The sequence below is a fragment of the Neofelis nebulosa genome, chromosome 3, assembly GCF_028018385.1.
Source record: "Neofelis nebulosa isolate mNeoNeb1 chromosome 3, mNeoNeb1.pri, whole genome shotgun sequence".
Lineage (NCBI taxonomy): Eukaryota > Metazoa > Chordata > Mammalia > Carnivora > Felidae > Neofelis > Neofelis nebulosa.
In genome coordinates, this window is record NC_080784.1 from 37,015,720 (window position 1) to 37,032,150 (window position 16,431).

A 16,431-nucleotide genomic window follows, 5' to 3' on the forward strand; every position below is an offset into this window, starting at 1 on the left:
AGATCCTGTGGTCTCAGGCTCATCTTCCCCTTCTGTCACACCACCACAACCACCAGTATCTTACATGATGGCACTGTCACTGTTGGTTGGCTGCATGGGGGATTTGAGACCACTTCTTGACTTCTCCAAAAGTGGCACTAAAGTTTGAGGTCATTCTGCTTCTTCAGATGTGAAGAGCAAAGGCCTCTCCCAGGTCATGGCCCAAGAATGTGACATCCTAGATCTAGTTTAATCTGGTTGCCAGGATGCCCGTGTGGCCAGGTCTCTGATTTCCCACTGGTGAATTCTGCCACAGGAACAGGCAGCATGGGTTGACTTAAATAGGATGGACCTTTTCCAGCCAGTCCTAGAAGAAGCTGTTTTCCCCAAGAGATTCCACCCCCGCCCATCCCGCCCCCAGTCAGTCATACTAGCTGATCCATACCCGCGGGCCTAGCTTTGCCAGATACGGGAGGGAAGGACCTGGTCTGGGGGAGCAGTCTGGCTGGCATAAGACTGACTCTAAAAAGTTAAACAGCAGCGCTACTTGTGTAAGAACAGTTTGGTTCAATAACACTTTTACTTTTGGAGACAGTATTCATAATGTTTCAGTACTTGGACTCTGGAGTCAGCTGCCTGGGTTTGAAACCTGGCACTTACCAGCTGTGTGACCTTGGGCCAGTTTCTTAACGTCTCTGTACCCCAGTTCTTTATCAATAAAACAAAGGGTAGTGCCTATCTCATAGACAAGAGAATTAAATGAGTTAGTACACCTAAAGCACTTTCAATGGTGCTGGTACATAGAAGGCTTAGTGTAACATCATTTTTATTACAAAAAGCTCTTGTATTATTTGGCCCTAACAAATAGCAATGGCTGGTAACCCCACCACCGGGAGTTTCTCCAGTGTCTGTGGGTAGAGTGGAGTTTGCTGAGATGGTACAGCCCTGTGACAGTCCAGGGGGAAGTTGGGATTGGGACTGGCCTGAAAGAATAACCTTTGGATAGTAAGAGACCACTTGGGCACCCATTGTGTGTAACGCATTTGCTGGGTGTTGCAGGGCATGAGGGTATAGGGTAAAGTGAAGGGTGGAGGACATTTCTCCAGGGAGAGAATGAACATCTGGGGAATCTGTACCATTTTTGGGGGGTCTGCCAGATATAGCAGACAGATGCCTTTCTCTGTGAACCAGCAGAGGGCTGGACAAGCCTGGAGTGCTAGACTCTGGGTGACCTCATGGGCCTGGCTGAATGCGTCCCTTATAGGCAGATTCCAAGCCCCCTCTTCTGGATGGCTGGCACCTTCCTGCAGGTGGCCCCCATGGATACCACCCCACATGTACTCTTCTTTAGGTGCTGGGCCCTGGGTGGATAGGAAATCAATGTGTGAAGCTGTGGGTCATCACCTGTGTCTCCCGCCCCTTCAACACAAACACGCAGTCTGAGTGATTACCCATTGATTTCTCCTCACAGTAAAGTCTCAAGAGGATATTTCCTCTCCTGCTGAGGTTTTGGCAAAGGGCGGGAGTCCCCATGAGGAGGTGGTGGGTCTCCAGGGCATCCCTGTGCCATTTATCTCCTGTCACTCGCTTGCTTTTCCATTCACTGAATCTCTGATGCACCCAGAAGCCTCGAGGAGAAGTCTGAGAAGCCATCAGGTGGCAGGGAGTCAGTCAGACAAGCTGGGGATCAGGATTCCACTGAGAAGACCTTCAGCCCTATCATGGTGACATGATGGGAAGCAAAGAGGAAGTTCTCTGCCCTTATGTGGCCTGGGCAGAGCCAACCTAGTGTGACGAGAGACAATGCTGGTGTGAGGGTCAGGGGACCAGAGTCTAGTCTAGCTCTGCCGTGAGTAGCTGTGTGATCTCAGTCAGGTTGCTTCACCTCCCTGGCCCACCTCAGGGTCCTCGCTTGTGAAATGAGGAAGTTGCACTGAATGACTTTGGAGGGACTTTGGCTTCAAATCCTGTGATTTATACCTGACCTTCCATGGGCACCTCCCCAGTGCCTTCTTTCAAGAAGCATTTGGAAGGCCTTAGAAAGGGCTGGACATGCAGGGAGGTCAGTAGAGGAGAGTATTGGCAGTACTGACCTGCTGTGGGGACTTCTCTAATTGGTGAGAAAGAACTTACCTGTGTGAAATGCTCACCGTTTCATTCATAACTTGCTCTCGTCTAGTCCTGTAGGAAGGGTGGGCCTGTGCCTGACACTGGTTCTCTCTTCCAGGTGAGGAGTTCTATGAAGCCTCACCCTATGAGCCGGTGACCTCCCGCCTCTCGGATATCTTCAGGCTTGCTTCAATCTTCTCAGGTAAGTGGGCTCTTGCTGGGGCCTCCCAGTCCTCCTAGGTGCCCTGGCCTTCAGTTGGCTCTGCCTTCCACTGGTGAGCCCCTTACTGCTTCTGAGCTTCGGGTCCTCATCTGTAAAAGAGGAAACCATAACAGCCACCCCCAAGGTTGTGTGTGGAGTGGTGGAACGAGCTCACCATGCTGTAGGTCTTGAATCTGAAACCTGGTGTCACTCTCCTAGTTTGTTGTTGGTCTTGCCCTCCTGGGTCCTTCTTTCTAATTCCCAACTCTTCCACTTTGGAATTCTACTTTGGTCAAGCTGCTCAACTTTTCTGTGCCTCAGTTTCCTCAGTTGTGCAGTGGAACAATACCTACCTTGGATTGTCATGATATACAAATGAGTCGATGGTTGTAAAGTGCTCAGCAAGCTGCTGGGCAGCACAGCACGGGTCCCGGATAGGAACTATTAGCTGTGGTTGGTGGCGGTAGTATCACTATTATTGGTTCTGGTCTGGGATTCTCCTTCCTCGAGGGGTCTTCTTCTTGAACTCCACCATGAAGCCTCTGGTTCTCTGGTGCTTGGCCTCCCCCAGGAAGTGAGAAGGACTGTGTTAAGCTCTAGCTTTGCTTGCTATGGTCCTTGGGTAGGAGTCCGATGAGTTTGTTGGTTCTTTCTTCCTGGCCTGTTCCTTCTGGCCTCTGGGAGACCTGTGGGCCCAGGGCAGCTGCCCCTGCTCAGGCACTGGTAGGTGGGGGCCTTCCAGTCTTGGGAACTGCTCTGTGGGGGCTGGGGGTGAGCTCCTCCTGGAGCCACCACTGGTGCTTAAAGGTGGCCAGGCAGGCTGTTACAGGACAAGGCTGCAGGCCTCAGGTTTCTAGGAAGTTTTGTGGCAGAATGTGAAGGCTCCTGAAGTTTCTTTTGCTCTAAACCATTCTCAATGGCAGCACCACTGACATTTTGACCTGGATAATTCTCTCCTGTGGGAAGAGCTGTCCTGTGCACTATAGGATATTTAGCAGTGTCCCTGCCTCTACCCTTTGGATGCCAGTAGCAGCCCGCTGAGTTGTGACAACCAAAAATGTCTCCAGATATTGCCAAATGCCTCTTGGGGGCACAACTTTAGTGTTGTAGAGAAGCAGCACTCTAAACTGTGAAATGAAAGACTTTCCTGTAAGACCCTAAACCCTTTCAAATGAAGAATTCTCTAGGAGAGTGTTTCTCAAACTTTCTTTTTCCATTATGGCCCCGCTAAGGAGAAAAGCAATTCTCTGTAGAGAAACACTGTCTTAGTCTGCTTTGGCTGCCATAACAAAATACCATAGACTGCGGAGCTTATACAACGGAAATTTATTATCTCATAGTTCTGGAGGCTGGAAGTTTAAGATCAAGGGCTGGCAGGGTTTGGTTTCTGGTGAGAGCTCCTTTCCTGGCTTGCAGATGGCCACCTTCTCACTGTGTCCTCACAGGGTGGGGTGGCCGTAGGGTAAGAAAGAGGGAGCGGGGGAGAGAGAGAGAGAGAGAGAGAGAGAGAGAGAGAGAGAGAGAGAGAGAGAGAGAGAAAGCTCTTCTTTTTCTTATGAGGACACCAGTTCTATTATGGCTCTACCACCTCACCTTTATGACCTCATTTAACCTTAATTACCTCCTAAAAGCTCTGTTTGCAGGTATAGTCACATGGGAGGTTAGGACTTCAGCATATGAATTTGGTGGGCACAATTTGGTCCATAGCAAGTGCCAAGGAATACCTGCTTTTTTTTTTTGCCTGCCCAAGAACCGATTTTTGCTCGGTTGGGGGTGATACTCTCTGCTCCCATTGAGAATACATGCTCTAAGGGATTGAGATGGGAAGATACCTATATACCTGGTGGGAGAAATCCTGGAACCCCATCAGAAAGGAGGCACTGGCCAAAGGGTGACCATCTAGATATACCCTTGGGCCCTGGCGGTGGTTGGGGGTGGTGGTGAATGAAATGGAGACTTCAGAGCTGATCCTGGTTAGTTTTGGATAGAAATCCACCTTTGGCCACTCCTTTTGAGACAGTTTTGGGGCTCAGGTGCAGGTTGAGAATATCATCAGCAGGTGATGATGGAGTAGGGATGCCTTGCAGCCCTGATGTAACCATTCCCCACCCTGCCAGCTGAGCACTACTACATGGGTGGGAGTCATTGGGTTTATCTCCAACAAAGAAATAGTTTTGACTTGTGCCCTGAAGGATGAAGGTCAGAGGTCTGCTTCCCAGACTCACACTAAACATCTTTCTAGCAGAAAATCTTTATGCGATGGGCGTGATACTCTGCAGGACAAGGACATTGACAAGACAAATGAGGAAATTATTGGGTTTCAGCTCACTGAATCAGCTTTCTTTATCTACTTCCCAGGTGAAACTGGGTCCCACATGACCCTGGATCCCTGGGCTCTGGGGCCCACTCCCTATAGAGTGGAGGGGTGCCTTCGAGGTCTTGGCAGCTCCCCCCTCATTGCTCCTGTTGACCCCTCTCCACCCAGAGTAGCTGCAGAGATGGTGCATGGGTGGCCCTGTCGGAGGAACTTGGGCACATAACTGGGTGGAGGGCCCTGGCCAGGCCATCGAGAAACTAAGTGGGCCAGGGTGGGGCACACAGCAGAAGGAAGGCTGGATGGGGGGCTGGGAGGCCCGGGTACCACTACATTCTCTCACCCAAATTAACTGAGGGGCTTTGGGCAGGTCACTTCCCTGCTGCAGACCTTATGTTTCATTTTGGAAGAAGGAAGACCTAACCTTAGAGCAGGGCTCCCTAATTTTTTCCCACCAAGGCACACAGACAGTGGCATTATTGCCTGGCATACTAGGGTGAGCAGAGCATCTTGGAGCTTAGGGGAACATGGGCCCCTGTCTGGCTGCCCCGTAGGGTCAGTACCTGGGCACAGATGTCACCTGCCTGTGGCTTGCTAGCTGGGAAGGCCTGGCCTGTGGGACCCAAGATCTGCACTGGTGCTTTAGGATGATAAGGCTGCCACCCTGTAGGACTGTATGGAGCCCTTCTCCACTTCTATACACCCATATTTGACTGTGCCTTGCCTCTTCCATCATCTGTGTGGAAAGGCTGTGAGTGGGGAGCATGGGGTCTTTGTGGCCCTTCTCTACACCATGATACCCCCAATCAGGGCCCTAGGAACTCAGAAAAGGGTGCTCCTGTATCTTTGGGGCTCAGTTGCCACTATATCCTTAACATCTACTGCCTAAGAATTTGGGCCCCTGTCATTGGGTCCTCCTGGAACATGTGTTCTTTATCTCTGGACTCCTCTGTCTGTTTGGTTTTTAGAAAGTCCTGCTGGGATTCTCTTGGCAAAAAAGCTGCCAGGATTCCTCTAGCACTCTCTGATGCCAGAGGCCCTGGGGTAAAGGCAAACCTCCCCTCTGATCTGCCTAGTTTAAAGACTAGGCTTAGGGTTAGGGTCAGTGACTGGGAGTAGGATTACTGGTGTCCCGATAGCCCTGAATCTAAAGCCAGGAGGAGAGCAGTCTGGCTGTGCCCCGAACCATGGCCACAGTGATGTTTGAGGCATCCAGGTGGGAAGGGAGTGCTCATGGAGAACTGAGGTTTTTCCTGTTTCTAGCAATTCAGCTGCCCTTGCAAGCATAAAATGGAGTGTTTAGGGAGTTAGTCCAGTGCACAAAAAGTGTGGGCCTTGAAATGATAGTCCAGGGTTTGAATCTTGACCTGAACACTTATAATTTTTTTATTTTGAGAGGGGAAGAGAGGGGGGTGGAGAGGGACAGATAGGGAGAGAGAGACAATCTTAAGCAGGCCCCATCCTGAGCATGGAGCCAGACGCAGGGCTTGGTCCCATGACCCTGGGATTCTGACCTGAGCCAACATCAAGAGTCAGATGCTGAACTGACTGAGTCACCGAGGTGCCCCACCAACCTAGCCACTTAGGGGAGTGTGATCTTGGGCCTCATTGGGCCTTCTTGAGCTGTAGTGCCTATGTTTGTAAAATGGGAACGTGATACCTACCGACAGTGTTGATACAGAGGATTCACCGAGAATGGATGTAGGGTAACAGAATTAGTCATCCTCTCTTTGCTGAGGATGTTTAGTAGGGGACAGGGGGTTTGGGGAGCTGAAATTGAGAGTCCCTCCATTCCTGGGTATGACCCTGTGAATACTGAATACCAGCTGGTCACATCTGGGGTTGCAGGAGAGGATGGAACAGGTGAAGAGAAGAGCTTCTTAAGGGAAGGAGAGATCGTTCAGGCAGAGAGAGGTTGTGGAAGGGTTTCATGGAGAGTGAGGGAAGTGGTACCTCTCTGTTCACATGGAGGGAGGCCATCACTGTGAGGGGCAAGGGTCTGGGAGGCCCAGGCAGTGGTTTGCCTCGCAGTCACGGGCCTTGCCTCAGGGACAGGCTGTGCATTCCTGGTGAGGGACGGGGCCTCCAGGGCCTCCATCCCATGCAGGCCTTAGCAGATGCATGCGTGTGGAGCATATTTATGCAAACCTGTCTTTTCTGTAGCTATAAAGGAACTCAGAGATCACCTAGGCCCACCTCTTCCCCTGACAGAAAAGGAAGCTGAGACCACGAGAACTGGGACAGACTGGATTGGGATTCAAGTCCTTGCTCCCACTCCTGTGCAGTGTCTGCCTCAGGCAGGTGCCTCTAAGCCCTGGTTTCTTCTTACACAGCAAGGGGCTGATGGAAACACCTACCTTCTAATTTTTGTTGGGACTAAATGAGATACTGCAGGTAAATCCTTACCCAGAGCTGGGGCATATTGCACTACAATATTTAAAACTTATTATGGAGTGATTTCTCTAAGGGTAATATGGCAGGCTATGGCAGGGCTGGCCTGGAAGCTTGCATTTGGGAAATGGTTGCAAGCCTTTGGGTGACACGAGGCTGCCTCCCACCCACGATAGTGCTTGGTGGGGGCTGGAGTGGGAGGTGACTGGGCAATTTTCAGGGCAAGTAGGACCTGGGGGCTTCTGCTGAGCCACCCTGGCCTTGTTGAGCTACACTGTGGAGGGATGGGGATACGTGGAGGCTGGCAAGACATCTGGGTCTGGGACCTTTTGTGGGTTGGAGGAAGAAACTGTGGGCGGTGTCTGCCTCAGTTGGCCAGTAAGCCTCTGGGGTGGGCAGTCTTGCTTGGATGGGGGCAGGAAAGGCCTAAGGATGTTCTTGTTTTAGGCTCCAGTGGCCCTTTTTTGGGGGCTCAGGAGTGGAGGGAACCCTGTCCCTGCCCAGAACCTGGCGGGTGGCCCCTGACAGATGAATGCCACCACACTCTGACGTGTTGTGATTGTGGGTGTTGGTCTCTGTGTCTACGCATCCATGCCTGTCTGGGGGTGCCTAGCACTGTGCTGTGCTCCTACTACATATCCATAGAGAATAGACTAGTGGGTGGGTCTAGACTAGTGGGTGGGCATGCTAGACCTAATTTGAATCTTGGCCTTGCCCTACCAGCTGGGAGACCACAGGGCGGGTCACTTGACCTTTCTGGACCTCATTTACTGACCTGTAAGATGGAGTGGCTGGGCCTGCCTGGCGAGGATTGGTGGGGACACATGCACGGTTCCTCATGTGGTACTGGGGCACCTTAGATGGTGGCCAAGGGCAGCACTGTTGAGGGCTGGAGGGAACTAATGGCTTAGTGTGGGGTGTTAGACCGGACAAGGAAAGGTGATGAAGAGGGCCAAGCAAGTCTGAGGGGGCCTGTGTGTGCTGCATCTTAGGAGTATCTGAGGTTTACAGAAGGGCGGGTTGCTCATAAGTGCTTCATGGGAGAGATGGGGCGGGGACCGACATGTTTTGTTCAGTAAACATTGAGCTCTCTGTGTTCCTGATACTGCGTCAGACACTGCTTTAGAGTGACTCAGACTCATGTCCTCACTGTCTACTGGGGTAGGCAGACACCCACTTAGACACCCATGAGGAGGCTTATTGTTGGTGGCAGTGTAGACCAAGTGCTGCCGTGAGAGTTCAAGTATCCTGGGGAAATCAGGAAAGTCTTGGAAGAGGAGACATGGGGGCCTGGGAATGCCATTCTTGGTAGTGTCATGGCCTAGAGGGAGGCCTGGCTCACCTGGGATGATGAAGGAACCACATATCTTCTGGGCCTGGTGGGCTCTGAGAACAGTGAATACAGACCCTTGTGGCAGATGGGAGATTGGCCTCTCTGGGGTCTCTTCCCTTGGGACTCCTGCCCCAGACTTCTCCTGGATGAAGCTGTGCATGACTGCTTGGCTAGGGAGCCTGGGTCCCTGGGGAGGGGCTGAGCTGCCCTTGGATGAGGGAGAGGCTTAGTACTGGGCTCCAGAGCCAGTCCCCTGTGAAGGTTGCCTCAGTGGCCATAGTGGGGCCTGACCCAGCTCTGCTGGGTGCCTAGGGAGGCCTGTTCCCTTCCCCTGCTCCTCTGAGGGGGGGCCTGAGCCTTCGTGCCACCAGTCCCTCCTCCCTTCGTGTTGCTTAGCAGGGATGGGTGAGCCAGGGTGTTACTGGCTCAGCCTCAGCCTGTGGGCTGGTGCCTCTCAGAAACCCCCTTCTGAGGCAGCCCCTGTGAGGTGGTAGTAGGGGAGGTTTGGGGATATCAGGGGAGGAACTGAAGGAACAGGCAGCCTCTCTCCCTGCCCCTCTGCACAGTGGCTTAGGTGATAAACTGCTTATCCTCAGGTTGTCTCCCTGAGCCGAATGCAGAAGTGTGTTATTTAAATTTCAAAATCACATTCTTCTTCTAACAGCTGTCAGAGTCTCTGAGTGTCAACGAAAATTGGGCTTTAGCTGCAGCTCTGTCACCTCTTACACCTTCCCTTTCAGGAAGAATTCATCTGGTGGCCAGGGAGAGCTGGTGTGGGGTGGGGCAGACAGGGACTGTGGGGACAGGGAGAGGGGAGGTGACTAGGTGGATGGGGTCAGGTGAGCAGTGACTCTGGCCATGCTGAGCAGCAGGTGGGAGCACCTGGGAGGAGGCCAGCCTCCCCATCAAGGGGTGCCAAGGCGTTTCCCCCTTGTGTTTCATTTCTTCCCCTCTCCTATCAGTGCTGGTGACTCGAGGTCCTGTCATTGGGTGGGAGGATTTGCTTGTACTAAGGTGTGAGCGGGGTGTTGGTGACTTCATGTTTCATTGTCTTTGTGTCCAAAGAAGAAATTGGTATGAGAAGAAGGCGAGAAGGAAAGAATGAGTAGAACAGGAGAGAACAAAGTTTAACCCCAAGGAAACGCTTTGTAATGGTAAAATTTGACATGTCATGGTTGGGACGAGGCTTTTGGGGTGAAGACATTTTCTGGTACTTCTAAAACAATATCTCCCAGGGGCACCTACTTGTTTCCCCTTGGGTATATAAGCCAGGCTCTGCCAGCAGTGGGGATGTGGGGTGGTTCTGGGCTGGGTCTCTGCTCTTGAGAGGCTCTCAGATGGCTCTGCAAGGTTCTGTCTCCCTCTCCACCCCCTGAGCACGCTCCTGGCTTAGCCATGAACTATACTCACCTGATTTATCCTGGTGGAAGGCAGGTTTTGGGTAACTGCCCTGGGAATGCCTCTTCCAACCATATCTGTTGATGCGCTCCTTTAACCCCTAGGCTGTTGAAAGAAAGGAACAGGTTTGACTGGGGTCAGAGTGTGTGGAGGGAGGTGTGTGTGTGCGTGCGTGTGCGCATGTGCACTGTGAGCATGTTAAGTGTTTGTGGAATGTGTGTATGAATTGGTATGTGTATGTATATGTGGGGTGGTATGTGTGTGTGAGGTGTGTGGGGGTGTGTGTGTTTGTGTGGTTGTATGGAGTGGTATGTATGTATGAGGTGGGGTGTGTGTGTGTGTGTGTGTGTGTGTGTGTGTGTGTGTATGTTGTGCCTGAGTGGGAATGAAAAAGTGGAGGGGGTGATGTGGCCCTTCTGTCAGGGGAACAATCACTGCCCTCAGCCCTCTTTTCTACCTCCTAGGGAAGCCCTGAGAACACTGGTGCAGGGGTGAATACAGAGGGACATTAGAGGATGGGAAGGCTATCTTCACGTGATTAACAAAAATAATTAGTGGACTAAACCTCTGTATGTGTATTTTGGGGCTTCCTACAGTGTGGAGGTTATGTCATCTTCTGGATGCTTCTGTCCCCTCCTGCAGAAGCAGTGTGTATGTGAATTCATTCTTAGACTCCAGGAAAATCCCTTGGGTGCTGTGCCCTGTTCTAGGTGCTGGGGAAATGTCAGTGAACAAACAAGGCAAGGGAGACTGTTGCTCTTATGGAGCTTATTTCGATTAGCCCGAGACAGAGAAAAACAGAAAACAAGCCAACAAACAAATTAACAGTAACAACAGAAAGATAGTGCTGAATGGCATGCAAGGATTAAATAGGAGGACAGGACAGAGGTGGCTGGTGGGTCATCCAGATTGGGAATGCCAAAGTCTGACTCCCTGGAAGGATCCAGCCATGGGAAGTCTGTGGAATGGCAGAGAGCACATCTAGGGAAAGGTCCCCAGGGCAGGACACTGTGAGGGAGGGTGGGGCCTGGGACCCAGTGAGTGAGGTGGAGGTGGTGGTTTGGGAGGTTGGGCACCTAGGTAGGCAGGGGCCAGATCACTGGGATGCTGCAGGTAAGTTAAGGACTGTGGATTTCATTTTAAGAGTGATGAGAAACCTTTCTAGGGTTTTAGGCACTTGAGTAGCACAGTATGAGTTATGCTTTTTAAAAAAAAATTTTTTTAACGTTTATTTATTTTTGAGACAGAGAAAGACAGAGCATGAACGGGGGAGGGGCAGAGAGAGAGGGAGACACAGAATCGGAAGCAGGTTCCAGGCTCTGAGCCATCAGCCCAGAGCCTGACTCGGGGCTCGAACTCACGGACCGCGAGATCGTGACCTGAGCTGAAGTCGGACGCTTAACCGACTGAGCCACCCAGGCGCCCCGAGTTATGCTTTTGAAAGCTTACTCTTGCGCTGTGGCAGAGTGGATCATGGGGCAGGGAGGGGCATGGGCAGCGGTGGGAGCCAGAGAGCAGTTAGAGGCTGTTGCACTGGCCAGAGTCCTAAGACAGTAGGGTGTATGATCTGGAATCTGTGGTGGCACAGAGCTAAGGACAACTGTGGTAATTTAGGCTTGAACAACAATGGGACTGCCATATATCAGGATGGGGAAGGGGGAGGAGAGTTCTCTGTCTGCCACAGTAGGCTGGAGATACTAGTCAGACCTTTAGACCTCTGTCTGGAAATGCCAAGTAGGCAGTTGGATGTAAACCTGGAGTTCTGAGGAGAGGTTAGGGTTGATATATAGATTGGGAGTCGTTAGCATATAGATGGTGTTTAAAGCTCTGGACCCATGAGGTCACCTAGTGAGAGTGTGTGGACCGAGGGGGAGGTAGGTGGGGGCTCTCCAATGCAGAGGACGAAGAGCTAGCAGAGGAGGCTGAGATGAAGGCCAGTGCGAAGGGTACCAGGGGGAGCCAAGAAAAGCACGGGTCTCAGGAGAGAGGAAGGGGTAAGACATGCTAAATGTAGCCAAGAGGTCAAGTTAGGAATGTTTTGAGACATGACCATGGCATTCGGCAGCATGGGGGGTCACTAATGACCTTGACCAGAGTGTCCTTAGTGGGGCTGTGGGTTGGAAGCTTGATTTGGAGAGGATGGAAAAGAGGATGTGAGGTAGCAAGGTAAAAACAGCAACTGTAGGTGGCTTTTGGAATTCCTTGTGAAGAAGGACTTCTTATGGTGAGAAGAGTTTATTTCATAATCATTAAAAAAAATTTAGCTTATGGTTGGTGCTTCCAATCCTGCATCCATTCACCAAAAATAAAAAAATGCTGATGAAGGTACAGGTGAATCACATCAATATGAAATGCCTCAATTTTGGCTTTTAATTGTTATAAATACAGAATTAAAGCTGATATGCTGTTGTGGGAACTGGTGTGAGCATGGTAAAAATCCTAATTAAACAAACAAACAAACCCACCCAAACTACATTTAAAAAGACGTATAACCCTCAAAAGTGGCTGAAAAAGTCCCTTAAAGTGTGAAATAATGAAATTTTAATTTTTAATTGCTTAAAACACAAAATTAAGCCTAATATGCCTTTTGAAGAATTGGAGAAAGCATACCAACAGTGGTTAAGATTTGACAAAATATAAAATGATATTCAAAAAGCAATCGATTTTGGAATCGATTTTCAGTGAATTTGCCATTCATCAAATTGACTTTTGGTGTGTTGGTCTGCTTCCAAAAATACAGCTGACCCTGGAGGATGCTGGGGTAGCTGTGTGTTGTGTGGGGATGGAGGTGAGGGGAGAGTCCCAGAGAAGGTTGAGGATATAAGGTGGGGAGCCTGGACTAGCACTGCCACTTGGTGGGGGGCGGGGGGAGGCACCCTGAGCGGTGGGGGGAATGAAGGTTGCGGTCCCGCTGGGTCCCTGGGCCTTGAGTGAGGACAGAGGACTGGCAGGCGAGGCATGCTGGGAGTGCAAGGTCATCTCTTGGGGAAGCTGACGGTATGCAGATGCATTCATGCAGACGGTATGGGGCTCCTGGCCACCGCTCCCAGCTGAGAGGAAGATCCTGGAGGTGGTGCTCTCTTAGGCTTCTGGATGAGCAGAGGGTGCTCTGAAGTCTGCCTCTTGCTCACCAGTGAGTGACTGGGGACCCTTCTATCTTTTGGGTGTCGTGTGTGAGCCTGGGGCAAGAGGTGCATGGGTTGGACTTCTTTTAGCAGGGTTATGTGCAAACAGAGATGTGGGGGAAGATCTTTCCAGCCGGGGAACACATTCTTAAACAAGCATTTATGGTGCATGTGCCATGGACTGGAAACTGTGTGAGGCATTTTTACCTACATTATCCAGTCTAATCTTTAGCATAGTCCTGTGTGTAGGCAGCCTGGGTGTTTTATCCTCATTTTGCAGGTGAGGAAAATGAGGCTCAAAGAGGTCACATAACCTGTCTGCACATGCTTGCTCTGATAGTTGTGCAGAGCCTCAACTGCCAGAGGCTGCCTGCCCCTGCCAGGTCCTCTGCCTCCCAGTTGGGCCAGAGTTCCTGCTCATAATCACCAGCCTGGCCCCCAGCAGGGACACTGTGAAGCCTGTGGAGCGAGCCTCAGGCCAAGGGTAATTTTCCATTTGTTACTTGATTATAATCTCTTCATTTCCACTAGAATGTAAGCTCCAGGAGGGCAGGAGCATTGCCGGTTTGGTTCATTTCTCTTAGCAGTGCTTTACATGTAATGAGTGCTCCGTGTTGGGAAAATCAGGGAATCTTGAGTGGTGGCTGGGTGTGGATGGCCTCATGAGGCTGAGGGGTGTGGAGGTGATGGTGCAGATGGCTATAGCCCAACAGGGAAGATTGGCTCCCCTTAGCTCCCCACCTTTCCTGCCTTCCATCCATCCCTATTTAGTTTGTTTTGTTGACATCTCATTGTTGATGGCCTCTCTGCTCACCCTTATGTCCCTAATTATTTGGACTCAGTTGACTGTCCTTTTCTTTGAAGTTCTTGTCTTGGCTTCCATGACACCAGTGTCTCCTGACTTTCCACCACCTCCCAATGTCCACTACATGATGATGTCCAAGGCTTTGTCCTGACCCCTTTCCTCTTCTTTATTGTCACCCTCAAACTAGGCAACCTCATTTAGTCTTATGACACTAAATAGCTTCCATGTCAGTCATGGCATTTTATGTCTCTCGCTCAGATGTACCTTCTGCAATCCAGACTCATTGATTCTTCTGCCTTTTCAGTATCTCCACTTGGACATCTAGTAGGCATTTCAAACTTCAGTGAAAACAGAATTATGTGTTCAGTTCTGCCCTCCTTCTCCCCTTTAGGTCTTTCCTGTTTCACAAAGTGATTCCACCATCTACCTGGTGCTCCGGCCCAAAACTTCAGAGTTTTCCAGGATTTCTTTTTCTTCCTATTCAGCATCTGACCCATCCTGTTGGTTTTCTCTCTAAGTTATTTGCTGAATGGGCTCAGTTTTTGACATCTTTGTAGTTACCACTCTACCTAGACCACCACCTGTGGCTTCTTCTTTCACTTTTGCTTCATTAAGGAAGCTCCAGCCACTTTATGTTTCCTTTTGCCTATGAACACACCAAGGTCATGCTTGTCTCAGGACCTTTGCACCTGCTTTTCCTTTTGCTTGGGATTCTCTTACTTTGGATTTTTTGCACATTTTACTCCTGCCCATCATTCTATCTCAACTTGGATGTTACCTCCTAGGACAGCCCCTTCCAGACCCCAGTCATTCTCTTCTGAATTTCCTTATGTATTTTCTTCATGGCATTTATCAGCACTTTATTTTTGTTTTTAATTTTTTTAATGTTTATTTATTTGTGTGAGAGAGAGACACACACACACAGTGCAAGTGGGGGAGGGAGAGAGAGAGGGAGACACAGAATCTGAAGCAAGCTCCAGGCTCTGAGCTGTCAGCACAGAGCCCGATGCGGGGCTTGAACCCACGAACTGTGAGATCATGACCTGAGCCAAAGTTGGATGCTCAACCAACTGAGCCACCCAGGTGCCCCATCAGCACTTTAAATTACCTTACTATTTATATGTTTATTACTGGTCTTTCACTAGACTGAAAGCCTCTGGAGAGAAGGGACTCTGTCTTTCCAGTTTGCAGCTGGATTTCTAGAGCATGTGGTCAGTATCTGAAAATATTTGTTGACTGACAGCTGTGTGACTGACTGGCAGTTGATAAGAAATTGGGGGCTGTGCATGAAGGCAGCCAGTGTGGCTGTGACCCCTGTATATATGAACGTGTTTCTGTGTGTATACATGCTGTGTTTGCATGGGGCCAGGGTAGACTCCTTTTAGCCTGTTTCCAAACGAGGTGGGATGGGAGGTTTCTCACTCCCTGCAGCCGTCAGAGTCTTATACTTGTGTGGGTGCCCAGGGGCTCAGTGTGGACTTGGGGCTGGACATTGCAGCTGGAAAAGGTGTTAGGGGCAAGCAACCAGTCTGGCAGATTCCTGGAAGGCCAGAAAGGGAGCAGAAACACCTGAGGACCCATTAGCCTGCAAGTATCATAGAATGGTGAGCATCTTATTTCTGTTCCCATGGGGAGAGGCCTGTTGGTTGTTAGAAAGTCTACCTTGATGAGCTTCTTGTTTGGGTAGCGGGGGGTGAAGCCCCAGAAGGCATGCTCTACAAATTGCCTTCTGCTGAGGGTGGGCTTGGTAAATGGTGTGCTGGGTGGGATGTGTGCATATTTGAGGAATGGGCATTGGCAACTCAGCCTGTGCTCCAAGTCAGTGGTTCTGCAACTTTGGAAGGCAGCCTCAGAGTCACAGGGCAGCTTGTGAAATCCAGATTCTTAGGGACCAGCCATAGAGCTCTTGACAGAAAGGCATGGGGCCTGTGCATTTGCGTGTAACAGGCACTTCAAGTGACTCAACCAATGCAATGAAATTTAAGAACCTTGACTGTAAATCAGTTACTTCCCTCCCACTGACCAGACCAACCAGAACTGACCAGGCACACTGCTGAAGGAATGGGAGATGGGCATAAGAATAAATACTTTAATTTTATTTTGTTTAATTAATTAATTAACTATTTTTATTTTAGAGAAAAAGAGAGTGTGTGAGTGGGGGTGGGGCAGGGAGAGAAGGAGAGGGAGAGAATCCCAAGCAGGCTCCATGCTGTCAGCACAAAGCCAGATGCGGGGCTCAATCTCATGACTTGAGCCCAAATCAAGAGTCAGATGCTCAACCAACTGAGCCACCCAGTGTTGTTATTTTAATAGCAGTGCATTTTAACACATAGTAGAAAAATGCAGAACTAACATAGATGTTATCATTTAGGACAAATCCGGGTAGGTATTGAAAAATTTAAAAAAGTGAGTCAATTGAGAAATTTAAAGATTTCATTTGAGAATTAAGAGATTTGAAAGAGAAATTTGACTGCTGTGTGGTGAGCCCATCTCCATATGGTGTCACACGGATATTTTAAAGATACCAGTTTGACGATCCAGGGACACATGGTCTTTGGCTCAGGGGAGCCCCCCAGGAGGGAAGAGGGGAGGTGGGTGAGGCTTCGCTGGGGTGAGGGAGCCCTTCTGCAGTTGTTTCCTGGCCCTGCTGTCACGGAGGGACAGGAAGGGAAGGGCGTGAAGGGCGTGAAAAAGCCAAGCCGTGTCCCCAGGGGCTGGAGCTGGGAGGCTGAGTTCACTGCGGTTTTGGAAAAGTACCAGGCATGGTTCAATCCC

At 50.3% G+C, this 16,431-nt stretch overlaps 1 protein-coding gene across 3 annotated transcripts in view; it reads left to right on the forward strand.

The window, feature by feature from the left end:
* The window catches only part of GFRA2 (GDNF family receptor alpha 2), a 111,419-nt gene that overhangs the window by 21,432 nt on the left and 73,556 nt on the right, over positions 1 to 16,431 (forward strand). For all 3 annotated transcript variants that reach the window (XM_058720413.1, XM_058720412.1, XM_058720414.1), the window contains exon 3: positions 2,207 to 2,290. In XM_058720413.1, coding sequence (XP_058576396.1) covers positions 2,207 to 2,290 — 84 coding nt within the window. The remainder of the gene's footprint in view (positions 1 to 2,206; positions 2,291 to 16,431) is intronic.